Source organism: Somniosus microcephalus, chromosome 5, assembly GCF_052327205.1.
Source record: "Somniosus microcephalus isolate GS21.2 chromosome 5, FLI_Smic_1.0, whole genome shotgun sequence".
NCBI lineage: Eukaryota > Metazoa > Chordata > Chondrichthyes > Squaliformes > Somniosidae > Somniosus > Somniosus microcephalus.
In genome coordinates, this window is record NC_140991.1 from 297,529,027 (window position 1) to 297,546,104 (window position 17,078).

The 17,078-nt window shown below is 43.5% G+C and overlaps 1 protein-coding gene across 7 annotated transcripts in view; it reads left to right on the forward strand.

Annotated features, from left to right (window-relative positions):
- Window positions 1–17,078, forward strand: part of cdv3 (carnitine deficiency-associated gene expressed in ventricle 3) — a 40,288-nt gene that overhangs the window by 19,324 nt on the left and 3,886 nt on the right. The window contains exons 5-6 of one of the 7 annotated variants that reach the window (XR_015078539.1): window positions 1,425–1,597; window positions 12,659–12,715. The exons of 1 other annotated variant lie outside the window; for it this stretch is intronic. Coding sequence is in view for 4 of the 6 variants with exons in the window: in XM_085989199.1 (XP_085845325.1) it covers window positions 1,425–1,551 (127 nt within the window). In the remaining 2 variants the exon portion in view is untranslated. Of the gene's footprint in view, window positions 1–1,424; window positions 3,068–12,651; window positions 12,716–17,078 lie in introns of those variants that run through there. 5 more of the 7 variants (XR_015078540.1, XM_085989201.1, XM_085989199.1 and 2 more) reach the window with 5 other exon arrangements.

Sequence of the window (17,078 nt, forward strand, 5' to 3'; positions counted from 1 at the left end):
TCCTGTTGGCCAAACAAGTCATGGTTCTTGGATCTATTGGAATTAAGTGCTGATTGGCCCATATGAGGGACGTATCGATCTCGTGCAGGCAGGATACTTCTCAGATGATCAAACCAGATGTGCCACAATGCTGCTCAGATCCTCCATTTGATCCCTTAACTCTGAAAAGAACCATTTTGGCTGTGTAAAGCTTTCTACCATCAGTTGCTTGAAATTAGTCGCATCATAAAAGTTAGGACTATCAAGTGGAAGCACTTCTATTTATTGGTATCAGGGTAGCAGAAGTAAACCTCCAGAGTTCTGGTTCTGTATTTGCACTCTTGTTCAGCTCATTTAGGCTTCATGTGACGACCATTATCATCTGCCTGTAGGAAATTGTAAGTTGGAGGGAATCTGGTGCATTCTAGAATTGTGACAGTTGCTTGGAGAATGTTTGTTTAATGTTACCGACACAGATTTGGCCGTTTTGCACAAACTTGCGTTGGAAACATTGGAATCTGATTTTCTGAGACCTTAAGTTCCTTATTGTGTCATAATTCAGCTCACAAGATGACAGTGGTTGAGCTTCTGTTCCAGTGGTATTTCCACATTGCATTATTTGGTATTAAAATAGGGCAGAGCTGAAGGTTATGCCTAAAATGGATTTACATTTGTCTCGCTATGGTACCTAATTTCATTTGGTGGTTGATTGTGGAGATTTGGTGTTCTGTTTGGACGAGACATCTAGTCTAGGCTGTTGTTTGGTAACACGAGATTATGTAATTGTATTGAGAGCAAAATGTGGCCAGTTAGGCAACAGAATATATTATGGCTTTTAACTGGTCTCTTCACCAAGGGTCATTCTGCTTGTGCTCGGGCCACTGTTGACGCAATCTTCTAGACACTACATGAAATAATTATGAATCTTGACTAACAAAGCCTTCTGTCTGGCTTCAGTATTGAGGTATAGAATTTTTAGCTTCTGTTTGATGACGAAGTAGAACAGAAACACATTTGTTTGTGGAGGTTGGATGAAAGTGCTCGATTACCTGCTGTAGGTAATATGTAGTTCCAGCTCCATATACAAAGCTTCCTCTTCCCTACCATTTCTTCCTTTTCCCACTCGGGGAACTTGGAACTTCATTTTGTTACCTTCAGAAGAACCCAACTACATTCCCAGAACATGGTCCTTTTTTATATCTGGGTGAGCACGCATCATTTGATCTGCGTAACACTTGTATGATAAACTTTAAAAGGGGAAGTGTCCTGGTGGTTTTCCCTCGTTGAATGACAGCCTATTCATTTGTATGTGGCGGTTGAACTACATTCAAAGAATGAGGAAGACCATACCTATGGTAGGTAGGTAGTCTAACATTTGTTTGGTCACATTTTCTAGTTTTGTGTTTGAGCCCTTGTCTAGCTGATCATAACTTGTTTTTCCCCAGAGATAAAGAAATGGAAAAGACCTTTGAGATGGTGAAATACAAAAACAGAGCCAGAGAGGATGGTTCTAAAAGTCAGTCCGTTCAGCTAGAACTTGGCAACCAGTTTGCTGTTCTTGGGGAGCAGTAAATGTTGGTGCATATTTTACAGACTGCTGCTCTGTGTTCCACCCCAGGTAACTAAACTACATGGAACCCATCTGTCTTCACCGCACAATGCCAGAGAAAAGTTTCATTGAGCTGGTATAGGCTTCTGCGGACAAATGAGGCATCTGCAAGGCATCATGGGAATTTTAAGCTTGAAGCACAATGCTGTCATCTACTCTGGACTGGAATTGATAGGGTTTGAATGAAGTGTCAGTCACTCTTGGAGCGCCATTTTTGGATAAAGATTTAAAATGCAGCCATTAAGTGGTCCATTTGTTTATAGTCCTGCTTTCTAGTTGAATGTTGAGCCTCTCAAAGGTGACTACCTCAGTTTGGCAGTGAGAACTGTGGACACCATTTTGACTGTACCTCGTTTGCCACCAAGTTTGCTATTTTTTTTTATTTTTTTTTAAAAAGGAGTGTTGCAACACTATAGTTGAACATTACAGAATATTAAACTGCTAAATTCCTGGGAGTAGAAATTGTATTTCAGTCTACAAATTGAATTTAAGAGACTGCACAACTTTAAGTGACCTTACCGTAAAATAAGAATTCTGTGCGGCATCTATTAAAACATCTGCTTTTCAGGCTGGGGCCAAGTGGCTGCATGCAATGGCTTGGAGTGCATCGCTTTCCTGCATAAGATCATTCTCAGCGTGTGTATTTTTGATGGCAGTAATGCAGAGCTGTAGTCTGCTTCCCCACAGCAGCATCCTTCTCCAAATCTCCCCGATGCTAAGAGAACCATAGTCTAACTTGGATCTAGGATAAATTTCATCCTTTGTAGCTTTCTGTTGACTTTTGTAAGTGGCTTCATCAATAAACCACATGGTCCTCAAATCTTCGACCGTCTAAGAAACTAGAAAACTAGAGGTTACCAGCAGTTAAACACCAACCTGGAAACGGGGAACTGAAAGAGGGCTTTGATACAACAGTGTTCTTTTTAGAATTATTTGCATAATCTCACCGAAACAATCAATCTAGTGCTCGTTACATGTGACATTAATGACGACACTTGTCACTGAACCTCTGGAGGTTGAATTTAATTCATCCCAATTTTTGTGTATTTATGTAATTAACTATTATGAAACCTTAACTTGGTGGGGGAATAAAGTTTAAGGTTACAGTTCAAAAATATAACCGCTGTACAACTATTTATGAAAACTTTTTGGTACAGTATTTTCTTAAGGTTCTGGTTTTAAGACCACTTTTAAAATTAGGCATAAACAATTAAGTGCATCTTAGGCCCTGACCAGTTGCATTTTCAAATTCCCTTTTGGCTTGCAATAAAATTAATTATCTGTTCGAGAACTAACAGCAACACTTTACTCAGAATAGGCATTATTGGGTTGTTTTAAGGTGCACATTTAGAACCTATTTTGTGCTATACAAATGGAACAGCAGCTATTGTCTGAACACGTTTGAATCCTGGGCATGTATTATGGCTGTACTGGAGAAAACAAAAAATGAAATAAATCAATAAAGCTGCAACATGTGAATATTTTGTTTCTTACATTTGGTTCAGGCACTACCTGCACAGTATTTGGGGAGTAATAACTCACATTACTGCAGGCATTGATTGGGACAATAGCTATTAGGAGAGTGTGAGTTTTGATTCAAAATGCATGGATGACACATTAATCTGATTGGAAAAAACACAATTGCAGTACAAGGTGCACTTTTTGCTTTGAGCTGATGCTGGTAGAACAACTTAACTGTAGTGCATTGGCTGACTATTAAGAATACTGCATACATCTAGTGGCAGAAGCTGGTATTACACCAAGGACCTGATCAGTTTTCAAATCTTTATGTAACAAAGGAGGCAAAATTAAATTCTGTGGTTTTGTATTGCTTGTGAATTTCAGGTAGAGAAAACTTGTTCCAACATTTTAATACTTTGTTAGACCTCATGTACTATGGAGAGAGTGGGCCCTGGAATAAGTGTCCATGGCTACAGAGCTTACCATTATTGTCTTGGACAGCCCTCATGCCATAATCTTTTTAGTCCCTTTCCTCCCATTGTTGGGGATAACTATAATGCAAGTGAGGAAGTATTGAAAAAGACTGGTTGCCTTGTAAGCAGTTTTCAGAATTTATTTTGGGGATTTTTATTTAACGTTGAGTAAGCCTTTCCTTATGGCTATTACTCAGCTTGGTTGTATCCTGTTCATTCTCCTGAAGCCGCTGTGTCCCAATCAACAAAATTTGACACTGGTCTTTGGGTGGAACAAAGAATAGATTCTGCACAAATAAAGAAACTGCAAATGCTGAAAATCTAAAACAAAACACAATGCTGGTCAGTCAGTATCTGTAGCAAGTAGCAGTAAATCCAACCGCAAAATAAAAAGAAAAAACTACAAATGCTGGAATGACTGCAGCACTCCTACCAACTTCAAAAACAACCACCGTTCTAACTAAAATCACTGGAGAAGTACTTGATTGGTTAAAGGGGCTGAAGGGCTTCTTGGGCCAGGTTATATGGAGTCTTTCTAACGCACTGGTCAGACCGCACCTAGGGTCTTGTATACAGTTTTGGTCACTATGCTTCAAAAGGAGCATCCATGCAATGGAGGGTGTGGAGAAGATGATGAGCAAAATGAATGATCTTGAGTGTAAAGCGAATGAGATATGAAGAGTAGAGGTTGAAGCTCTATCGTATAAAGAGAGGGTTACGGTTGGAGAGAAGAGCGTAACTGGGGTAGCAATAGATGTAAAATGAGCCCAGAATATTACTTAAAGCTAAGTCAAGCAAGTAATTTAAATGTGGAATAAAATTGTAAAATAGATAGAAAAAAAATCAGCCAAGGTTGATGAATATCTTGTCTCGTAGATTCTCAGGATTTCAAAATCTAGTTGGATGTTGAGCTGCAGTTAGAGAGCAAGCTTTGATGGGCAAGCGGGCCTTCCCCTGTCCTTGGATGTTTCATATTCCTAGATATGCGAGGTGCTAATAAAGTATGCAAAATCATACACCATTTTAATTAAGAGATTACAGTAGAAAACACCAATGCAGAGCTCACATCATGATCGAGTGAATGACCACCTATGAAATTTGTGATTCTATGAAATAATGAAGAAAACCTCAAGCTGGTTTTAAGTTCTGCTTATTGAGGAAGTCCGCTACCGGAGCCAATAAATCTACCGTTAAAAGCAGATCCAGCGGGGAAGGCGCCAACTTTTCAAGAGCAATATGAGAGGGGAGGGCTAGGTGAAACTCATCTGGGATAAGCCATTGCTGGATTCTCGGGTATACAGCTGCTGGTTGTTAGCTAATTATACAGTTACATTTGACATGCCCATAATAATTAGTGTGTATACTACAGGAAACTTTCTGGTATCCGGCACTGACGGGACCGAGCTGGTGCCGTACCATCAAAACTGCCGTAGAAACCAGCGCTAATGTTAAAACATACGGAGCTTTTGAGCTCCATGTGAATCAACAAACCCTGTTAGCAACAGCTTCAAAACCGTCGGCCGCAGCTTGAAAGCGTCTCTGTAGCTAAGCAACAGCTTCAGCTAGATCTTGCAGAGCCTGACTGGGGAAAAAAAAACGAGAAGTAAAAAAACTTACTGGAAACGGCTCCTGAATTTTGCTGGTAGATGGAGCTTTCCGGACATTTAACCTCCGGTTAAACGAAAGTTTCCTGTATGTAGAAAGAAGGTAGGCAATCATGGGGACACTGAAATCATCCTGCACTCACATTACCTTATGACCCAATGATTTCCCTAACAATTCTTTACACCAGTTAATTAGAATAAAACTCTTGAAATTCTAAGAATATTCCAGAAGAGTACAATTTTTCCTCTGTGCCATCAATACTATCTCATAGACTAGGGGCGTTCATTGCCAGACACATGGGCCCAATGAACTTGACTCCAAGTACAGTCTGTACTTAGCAAGTTGGAACTCGTAGTGTGGTTGACACTAATATTTTTGGATCCCAAATACAGAACTTACTGAAATAAAAACAGAAAATACTGGAAATACTCAGCAGGTCGGGCAGCATCTGTGGAGAGAGAAACAGTTAACGTTTCAGGTCGATGACTCTTACAGAACTTGCTGGTTAGATTGGGGAAGGTACGGTACTTAAACATAGATGTGCACAATACTGTACCTATGTTTTTTGAGATTGGACATAGATGCAGAAAGCAAAAAATTATCCTGACAGTTCAGCATCTGGAGAGCAAAAAACATGAGTGGACCCAACCCAGCAGGAGTCTTGTCCAACTCATGACTTCACTGCACAGGAAGTTCAATCATGGATGTCAGAAGGATGTTCCAAGTGTAAAGCTATGAGGTGAGATTACTCTTGGTTCTGTTAAAATGCCTCAAATTTCTGCAGTGCCCAAACTATGGATATTGTCCATTTTTACACTAGTTGAGTGCATCCATTTTGTCTGAGGATGTGTAAAGTGAAAGGACCAACTTGTGCTACTTGTCTCTAAAGCCTGTTTCCCATTTTATGCTTTCTACAGAAGTCTCTTTCCCACACACCGCTTCCTCGTTTATCTTAGAACATTTATAGATCCTTATCTTGATTCATGTAGCCATTAGTAAGAGAGAGGGGTTTTATTGTAGCGGAGATGTTTAGAAGGATAAACTATTATAACATTGGTCAGCTAAAACTCAGCAAAGCAGAAATGCATTGGAAGTTTTCTCCAGGTAGAAAATCTGCGGTACTATTGCAAATGGACAGTATCTAAAGGGGTTGTGGTGGATGTGGTAAAAGAAGGCCATGTTCAGAAAGTTTTATTTCAAAATGTTACACTTTTTTTGATTTTATTGGATTCTAAAGAAAGTAGTCAAATTTTAGGAAACCATTGTATGTATAGAGGTGTGCATTCACATTTTATAAAGTCATTCACAGAATCACAGAAACCCCACAGTGCAGATAGAGGCCATTTCGGCCCATCGAGCCCGACACATATCCCACCCAATCCCCGTAACCCCTACACCAACACATATCCCACTCTATCCCCATAACCCCACGTATTTAATCCCCCTAACACTAAGGATCAATTTATCATAGCCAATCAACCTAACCCGCACATCTTTGGACTGTGGGAGGAAACCCACGCAAACACAGGGAGAATGTGCAAACTCCACACAGTCACCCGAGGCCAGATTCAAACCCGGGTCCCTGGCGCTGTGAGGCAACAGGGCTAACCACTATGCCACCGTGCATTGTGCATATTCTTGCACTTTATAAACCATTGCACACATAGGGGCTTTTAGGAAGTGTGTATTGGCACATCCAGGTTTCTTTGCATAACTGCTTGCACTGGGAGTAGTGCGGGTGATTGGGTTGTGATAGTTTGTTTGGTCTTGGTTCCTGGAGATTGGTTAGTGTTGGGGCAGGAGCTGTACATATCAATCGTTCGGTCAGATGGTTTCATTGCCCTTCCGGGCCAGTGGGTGGGCTGTTGTGCTCAGGGCAGATTGTGGTGAGTGAATATCAAAAATTGGGCCCGCACCACCTGGAACCCAAGACATACCAAGCCGAGATCAAACATCACTTGCTGTGATTCAAATGTCCCACTTCTTCGTTTTGGGAGGACTGCAATTCCACGGGGTGGGGGGGGGGGGGGAGAATAAATATAATTACTAGCTGCACGATGTATCTTCTCCCCTGAATATACATATTGCAGCTAGTAATGATATTCATGCTAGCCTGTTCAATGTGGGGAGCTGTGCAGTGGGTAAGCCCAACAAGGACTGAGCTGAGTCCTTGGGGCTGTGAGGCTACTCATGTATCTAGAGATCTCCAGATTGCTGGCCACAAAATAGGGTATGATTGGAATGTGTAGAAGCGAGAGCCCTTCTGGTCACAGCCGACCAGCAGTCATCTGATACGGAGCAATAAAATTTGTGGAGTTTGTGTGGGCACGATATGTTGGGAGCTAAATCTGTAGATGGCTTTTGGGAAGTGGAAGAGGTAGCCATAAGAACTTGGAGATGCAACTGTCTTAAGTCATGGAATTCTGGGGGTGGGGGAGTGGATTATAACCCTGAACGCACCCGACATCCACAATATGCACCACTGGCCTCAGCTTCCCTGCACTCCCACTCTACGACTGCCAGCATTCCCCCCCTGGCTCCCCAGCCCCAGTTTGCCGTGGCTCTAGATCCTCTGGTGAGATGTCCACACAGTAAAGGCAGGAGGGACTGAACACAAAATATCCTGCATGCTGACAGCATAAGCAACCCAACAAGCCCACTTCCCAACAACTTTCAAAGCATCAGATAATTTAGTTCGTCCAGATGTTGTGAACTCAACTACACTAAAACAGAAGGCATGTCCCTGCAAAAATATGTAAATTCTGCCTGTTTGCATAGCTTGAGCTGGCTTTAAATTTCTTGGCACATTTTTGTGTAAAACGCACATCAACTTGTACGAAAGGAACTACTCCCCGTCACATATATTAAAATCAATTTTTCCTTTTAGAGTTACCCCAAAATCAGCTGTAGATCATTCCCTGACTGAGAGTAGGAAAGGCATCTTGCCTCTCTCTCTAGCTGAGATGTATATGTGTGACTGACCATGGGTGACAGCTTACAGATTTTACAATTCCTCCCATTCCTTGGAAAGCCACTTTGACTCCCATTTGGGTTGTTTGAGATTGGGACTTGCATTCTGAAGAACTGTAGATAACAAATCCAATAATACTATTTATACATAATCTTTCTCCCCCCACTCCCCTCCAGATAGGTTATGTGTGAAGAACCATATTAATAACAGGTGTAGGCCACTCAATGCCTCGAGCCTGTTCCACCACTCAGACTATGACTGATCTGTACCTTAACTCCATTTACCTTGCCCTTGATACTCTTACCAAATAAAAATCGGTTGACCTCAGTCTTGAAAATTTAAATTGACCCAGTATTCACAGCCCTTTGGAGGAGAGAATTCCAGGTTTCCACTACCCTTTGTGTGGAAAAAGTGCTTCCTGATTTCATTCCTGAATGGCCTCACTCTAATTTTAAGATTGTGCACCCTTGTTCTTCTCACCAGACAAAATAGCTTCTCTGCATCTACCCTATCGAATCCTTTTATATTTCAAAAACACCTCAATTAACACGTCTGCAATTTCCCCACATGCATACGTTCCAACTAGAAAGCTGGTTGGTTGCCAGTGAAAATTTGCTGATTGATATATACCGATGGCTGAAGGGCCGTTAACCTGAAGCCACAGATTTAAGGTGATTGGCAAAAGAACCAGAGTCGACATGAGGGAGCACTTTTTTATGCAACGAGTGGTTAGGATTTGGAATGCACTTGCTAGGGTGGTGGACACTGATTCAATAGTAACCTTCATAGAAACATAGAAGATAGGAGCAGGAGTAGGCCATTCAGCCCCTCGAGCCTGCTCCGCCATTCAATGCGATCATGGCTGATCATCCAAATTCAGTACCCTGTCCCTGCCTTCTCCCCATATCCCTTGATCCCTTTAGCCTTAAGAAATATATCCAACTCCTCCTTAAATATATTTAATGAACTGGCCTCAACTGCCTTCTGTGGTAGAGAATTCCACAGGTTCACCACTCTCTGGGTGAAGAAATTCCTCCTCATCTCTGTCCTAAATGGCCTACCCCTTATCCTTAGACTGTGACCCCTGGTTCTGGACTCCCCCGACCATCGGGAACATCCTTCCTGCATCTAGTCTGTCCAGTCCTGTCAGAATTTTATAAGTTTCAATGAGATCCCCTCTCATTCTTCTAAACTCCAGCGAGTACAAGCCCAATCGTCCCAATCGCTCCTCGTACGTCATTCCTGCCATCCCAGGTATCAGCCTGGCGAATCTTCGCTGCACTCCCTCCATGGCAAGAACATCCTTCCTCAGATAAGGCGACCAAAACTGCACACAATACTCAAGATGTGGTCTCACCAAGGCCATTGGATAAATACTTGAAGGAGATAAAATTGCAGGGATATTGGGAAAGAGCGGGGGAGTGGGACTAACTGGATTGCTCTTCGAAAGAGCCGGCGCAGACTTGATGGGCCGAATGGCCTCCTGTGCTGTACTATTCTGTGATTCTATTCTATGATCGAGAATCTTTCTGGCACACGTATTGAGGAAATAGATCCTGGAGAGATCTGGGTGACCCCAGTGCTATTCTCTTATTCCTAGTGTGCTCTGTACAATTGGGGAGATGCTTTATACATTCTGATATATGACAGCGGGAGCAAGCGGAAGCCAAGCGCAGGCAGCGCAAGTCAACCCAAGCACCCCACCCACCCGCCCCTTCAACCACCGTCTGCCCCACCTGTGACAGAGACTGTAGGTCCCGCATTGGACTCATCAGTCACCTGAGAACTCATTTTTAATGTGGAAGCAAGTCATCCTTGGTTCCGAAGGACTGCCTAAGAAGAAGAATATGACTATGGGCTGAAGTTAAAACAATAGTTGTCAATGTTTGTATTTTCTCTATCAAATTAAAGGATTCCAAGTTATATAAGCACAACTTAAATAGGCATTTTTACTGGAAAAAAAATAAGAGCCTATCATTGCAAGAAGAAAGACCACCTTTCACATCCTCAGGACCTCCCAAAGCTCATCACGACCATTGAATTTATTTCAAAGTAAAGTCACAGTTATGTAGGCAAACCTGGCACTCAATCTGCACACAGCAAGGTCCCACAAACAGCAGAGATGAATGACTAATCTGTTTGTGTGGTGTTGGCTGAGGGTTAAATGTTGGCCAGGACAGTGAAATCTGTTTTTCTTCGGGAAGCTGCCTTGAGATCTTTTACACCCACCTCAACAGGCAACGGCCTCGGTTTAAAGTCTCGTCTGGTAGACGGCATCGCTGACGCTGGAGCACTCAACAACAACTTGTATTTATATAGTGCCTTTAACGTGTTAAAACGTTAAAGGCGCTTCACAGGAGTGTTATAAGACAAAAATTTGACTCCTTGAATACTGCACTGAAGTCAGCCTAGGTGAGAAGAAATAACCGGTGTTTCCTCCCCCACCAAAAATGACTGCACCTTTAAGTTACAAGATCATTCCTCCCAGCCTTTTCCTCTTGTAAAATGTTCCATATGCATTTGCTAAGTTTCTACTGGTATCTAGAATCTATTAAAAGACTATCTGAGAGCTAAACGAGAGTAATCCTGGTAATGCATCATCCCTTGTGGAGTCGTGGTCTCTGACCTTGAATTGAACGGGACTGCGCCAACCTCACTTCTCTCCAGATTAGATCTAGACTATTTTCTTTAACTTGGAGGCTGACTGCCAAGTATCAGTTTGACACACTGGTTACTGAAACAATGAAGTTCACGGGGCTTATTGCCTCCAGTAGAAACTGCCTATTCAAAGGCCTTTACCAATGGAACATGTAAACTGTTGGATTAATCCTAATTCAGCTATTTCGGAATATTTGCAAAGATCTCGACTTGGTGCTCACATTAGTTATGTGCCTATTACATCATTCTACCTTCCTGCTTATGAGCAAGTGAGAAAGACATAAAGGAGTAATTCTGCTCAGTAATCCTCCATGGAAGCTTGTGGTTTGAATTTAGTGCAGTGCATCTTGCCTTGAAGCTTATACGATAGCAAAATACTGCAGATGCTGGAAATCCGAAATAACAACAGAAAATGCTGGAAAAACTCAGCAGGCCAGGCAACATCCGTGGCGAGAAATTAGAGTCGACGTTTCGGGTCAAACCCTTTTTCAAAACTGTAAAGGAAATGAAATAGACCAGAACATTTCACACCTAATCTAGAGCCGTCTTTTGTCTCCACTAGTCCTATCACCATCTCGTCTGGTTTTGAATACCTCTTAATGTCTCTTCACTTCTTTTGTTCTCTCCCCAGCCCTGCCTTTCGATCTATTTCATTTCCTTTCCAGTTTTGAAAAAGGGTTTCGACCCGAAACGTCGACTCTAATTTCTCTCCACGGATGTTGCCTGGCCTGCTGAGTTTTTCCAGCATTTTCTGTTGTTATTTTGCCTTGAAGCTTGTTAATTTTACAATTTAAGTGAAGCATTTCTCTGAGATTTTCCCCATTGTCTGACGCATGCTTCAGCATCTGTGAGTCAGCAAGTGCTGCCTTTGGCCTTTGTTTTGGCGACAGCAGGGGGGGTCACAATCACATTTGAAGAGAATTTCCATATTTGCCACCAGGAGGTTGAAGGTGTCAAATGTTTGCTCTGAGGAGAAACAGGGACCAGATTGCACGCAGTAATAGTCGAGCCTGGAATTTCTTTCACATTAGCTTCCGTGAGCTTAAATGGTGGCCAGGATCTTAGTGAATAGGCTTTGATCCTGTCTGTAGTTATTGGGGTTTGGCGTTCATCCATTTTTTGTAGGCAAGTACGATGACACTTTAAATAGAAGGGCATAATTTGCTCGAGCATTAAGAACTGGAACAATGGCATCCGTACCTTTCCCAGGAGCAAGCTTTTTGAGGGAGATAATATTTTGTGATTGATCTTGATTGGGTTTCTGCATTCCAATACAACTACAGAATAATCATATATGGTGCTCAGAATCTTTACAAGGGGGGTGGTTGCAACTGTTCCTGCTTTTCTGGGCCTGATGTCAAAAAAATGTTTTTTTTTTGTAATCATGCTCTCGTCTTTGAGGCTTACAGTTCGAAGCTCATCTCAGAGATGTACTTCTGGGGAACCGGCATGAGTTGCCCGTTGCCTTTTTTGATTGGCTGACCTGTAGCAGAATAAAAAAACTTTCCTGTAGGTTCTACCTTTGTTTCATGTGGAAAACAGACGAGCAAATCAGTTTGTGAGTGGACACCCAATAACTGCAATGTGTTCAAAATTATTCTTTTAAAAAGTTATTCCGGCACATACTGAGTGCCCCGCCCGCCTGTGCCTTTTCACAGAATCAAGCAGGGTTTTAAACACACTGGATTCTCAGTAATTTTGTTTATTTAACCCTACCTATAAAAGCAACACTTGCCACCTCTGTATGAGAAAACTGAGTAGCTACCCACGGGTTGTTTATGTTCTGAGAAAGGGTAACCTGCATGGCTGGGACTAAGAGTCTTGAAGGGACTACATTGCCTGACTTATTTGTTTTTCCCTCCCTTTTTTTTTACTGCACCCTTTCCCAAATTGAGATCTTAGGCTAACCCTGAAGTATGTGGAGGCTTAATTTGAAGAATGGGGAAAGACCTTATCAAGGTAGGTAATATTTCTATCTGGAATCTTAGATATAGTAATTCCTGAGCGAGGTCCACTTCTGGGTCTCATTTTATATAAACACTTTGTGGGGACAGGGGTGGGGTTGATGTATTTAAGCAGGGAGGTTTTCCAACAAAGAGAGAATTACCAGATAAGCAAACTGCCTCACAGTAGCATGAAAGTAAGGTTGAAAGTCTTGTTGGATTCAAAATTTGTAGATCAGGTGGAAACATTTGTGATAGCATTTGGTGGATGTGTGTACTGACAAAATAGCTGTGTAAATATATCTGACCAAGCATTGCTCAAGCAGAATGAGCTGTGACCAAAGATGGTTATTGCTGTATTATGCAATTACTGCGGAATCTATGGGGGCAATTTTAACCTAAGCTGCTTAGGGTATTCTAAGTATTCAGTTATATTGTGGAACCATGAACAGAATGAAATTACTAAGTAATAGGAGAAACATGAATTAATCCAGGTCACTCAGCAGTGAGTTCTAAAAGGCAGATTGTGTTTGACTAACATTATAGAATTCTTTGAAGTCAGAATAAAGAGGATAGAAAATAGAAATGCAGTAGATTTGGTTTATATGGATTTTTTTTTTTTTAAGCGTTCGTTAAGGTATAACACAAGAGACCTACGGCCAAGCCAATAGTATGTGGAATGATGGAGAATGAGGCATGGATAGAGAGATGGTTGAAGAGCACACACAAATGGTTGGACGGGAACGGTAGCATCATGGTTATGTCACTGGACTAGTAATCCAGAGGCCTGGACTAATGATCTGGCAGATGCAAGTTCAAATCCCACCACGGTAGTTGGGGAATTTAAATTCAGTTAATTAAATAAATCTGGAATAAAAAGCTAGTATCAGTAATGGTGACCATGAAACTATTGGATTGTCGTAAAAATCCGCCTGGTTCACGAATGTCCTTCAGGGAAGGAAATCTGTCGTCCTTACCCAGTCTGGCCTATATGTGATTCCAGACCCACGGCAATGTGGTTGACTCTTAACTGCCCTCTGAAATGGCCCAGTGAGCCACTCCGTTGTAAAAACCGCTACAAAAAGCAATAAGTATAAAACCGGACGGAACACCCGGCATGACCTTGGCACCAGCTACGGACGCGACAACGGCACACCCAGCCCAGTCCAGTCGACCCTGCAAAGTCCTCCTCGCCAACATCTGGGGACTTCTGCCAAAATCCGGCAGGACAGACCCACCAGGGGTGGTGTTTACAGTCGGGAAGGAGTGGCGCTCAACATTAACTCCGGAGCCCATGAAGTCTCATGGCTTCAAGTCAAGCATGGTCAAGGAAACCTCTTGCTTATTACCACCTACCGCCCTCCCTCAGCTGATGGAATCAGTACTCCTCCATGTTGAACACCACTTGAAAGAAGTAGCAAGGGCACAGAATGTACTCTGGGTGGGGGACTTCAATGTCCATCACCAAGAGTGGCTCGGTAGCACCACTACTGACTGAGCTGGCCGAATCCTGAAGGACATAACTACCAGACAGGGCCTGCAACAGGTGGTGAGAGAACCAACACGAGGGAAAAACCTACTTGACCTCGTCCTCACCAATCTACCTGTCGCAGACACATCTGTCCATGACAGTATTGGTAGCAGTGACCACAGCACAGTTATTGTGGAGACGAAGTCCCGTCTTCACACTGAGGACACCCTCCATTGTGTTGTGTGGCACTACCACCATGCTAAATGGGATAGATTCGAAAAGGATCGAGCAGCTTAAAACTGGGCATCCATGAGGCGCTGTGGGCCATCAGCAGCAGAATTATATTCCACCACAATCTGTAACCTCATGGCCCGGCATATCCCTGACTCTGCCATTACCATCAAGCCAGGGGACCAACCCTGGTTCAGTAAGGAGTGTGGAAGAGCAGCACCAGGCATACCTAAAAATGAGGTGCCAACCTGGGGAAGCTGCAACACAGGACTACATGCATGCTAAAAAGCAGAAGCAGCATGCAATAGACAGGGCTAAGCGATCCCACAATCAATGGATCAGATCAAAGCCCTGCTACATCCAGTCGTGAATGGTGGTGGACCATTAAACAACTAACGGGAGGAGGAGGCTCCATGAATATCCCCATCCTCAATGATGGTGGAGCCCAGCACGTGAGTGCAAAAGTCAAGGCTGAAGCGTTTGCAACCATTTTCAGCCAGAAGTGCTAGGTGGATGATCCATATTGGCCTCCTGAGGTCCCCACCATCACAGAAGCCAGTCTTCAGCCAATTCGATTCACTCCATGTGATATCAAGAAATGGCTGAGCGCACTGGATACAGCAAAGGCTATGGGCCCCGACAACATCCCGGCTATCGTGCTGAAGACTTGTGCTCAAGAACTAGCTGCGCCCCTAGCCAAGCTGTTCCAGTACAGCTACAAGACTGGCATCTATCCGGCAATGTGGAAAACTGCCCAGGTATGTCCTGTCCACAAAAAGCAGGACAAATCCAACCTGGCCAATTACCGTCCCATCAGTCTACTCTCAATCATCAGCAAAGTGATGGAAGGTGTTGTCGACAGTGCTATCAAGCAGCACTTACTCACCAATAACCTGCTCACTGATGCCCAGTTTGGGTTCCGCCAGGACCACTTGGCTCCAGACCTCATTACAGCCTTGGTCCAAACATGGACAAAGGAGCTGAATTCCAGAGGTGAGTTGAGAGTGACTGCCCTTGACATCAAGGCAGCATTTGACCGAGTGTGGCATCAAGGAGCCCTAATAAAACTGAAGTCAATGGGAATCGGCTGGCTGGAGTCATACCGAGAAAAAAAGGAAGATGGTTGTGGTGTTTGGAGGTCAATCATCACAGCCCCAGGACATCGCTGCAGGAGTTCCCCAGGGCAGTGCCCTAGGCCCAACTATCATCAGCTGCTTCATCAATTATCTTCCCTCCATCATAAGGTCAGAAGTGGGGATGTTCGCTGATGTCTGCACAGTGTTCAGTGCCATTCGCAATTCCTCAGATAATGAAGCAGCCCGTGCCCACATGCAGCAAGACCTGGACGACGTTCAGGCTTAGGCTGATAAGTGTCAGGTAACATTCACGCCACACAAGTGCCAGGCAATGACTATCTCCAACAAGCGAGTGTCTAACCACCGACCCTTGACATTGACCAGAAACTTAATTGGACCAGCCACATAAATACTGTAGCAACAAGAGCAGGTCCAGAGGCTGGATATTCTGCGGCGAGTGTCTCAACTCCTGACACCCCAAAGCCTTTCCACCATCTACAAGGTACAAGTCAGGAATGTGATGGAATACTCCACTTGCTCCAACAACACTCAAGAAGCTCGACACCATCCAAGACAAAGCAGCCCGCTTGATTGGCATCCCATCCACCACCTTAACCATTAACTCCCTCCACCACCGGCCTACCGTGGCTGCAGTGTGTACCATCTACAAGATGCACTGCAGCAACTCGCCAAGGCTTCTTCGGCAGCACCTCCCAAACCCACAACCTCTACCACCTAGAAGGACAAGGGCAGCAGGTGCATGGGAACACTACCACCTCCAAGTTCCCCTCCAAGTTACACACCATCCTGACTTGGAAATATATCACCGATCCTTCATCATCGCTGGGTCAAAATCCTGGAACTCCCTCCCTAACAGCACTGTGGGAGTACCTTCACCACACGGTCTGCAGCAGTTCAAGAAGGCGGTTCACCACCACCTTCTCGAGGGCAATTAGGGATGGGCAATAAATGCTGGCCTTGCCAGCGATGCCCACATCCCATGAAGGAATAAAAAAAGGAGAGATACGACAAGTGCCATTTCACAGGAGTCTGTGTTGTGGCAGCTCTGTAAATGTGTACATAAAAGATCTGAACTTAGGAACTGAGGGAGCTATACTGAAATTTGTTGATTATCACTCTGGAGGATGTGACAAATTGTGATGTGCATTGTGATAGACTGTAGGAGGACACAGACAGGCTAGTGGGATGGGCTGATAGATGGCAGATGCAGTTCAATGCAAAAAAACAGAAATAAGAATAGGCAAAGGAAATACACAAATTGTAACATTTGTAAATGGAATAGAGGCCTTGGTGTGTCAATACACAGGTCATTAAAGGTGGCGGTGCAGCAATAACAACTTGCATTTAAAACATCCCAAGGCGCTTCACACGAGCATTATCAAACAAAATTTGACACAGAGCCACATAAGGAGCTATTAGGACAGGTGATCAAAAGCCTGGTCAAAGAGGTAGGTTTTAAGGAGCGTCTTAAAGAAGGACAGAGCGGTAGAGAGGCGGAGAAATTTAGGGAGGGAATTCCAGAGCTGAGGGCCTAGGCAGCTGAAGGCACGGCCACCAATGGTGGAGCGAATAAAAATCAG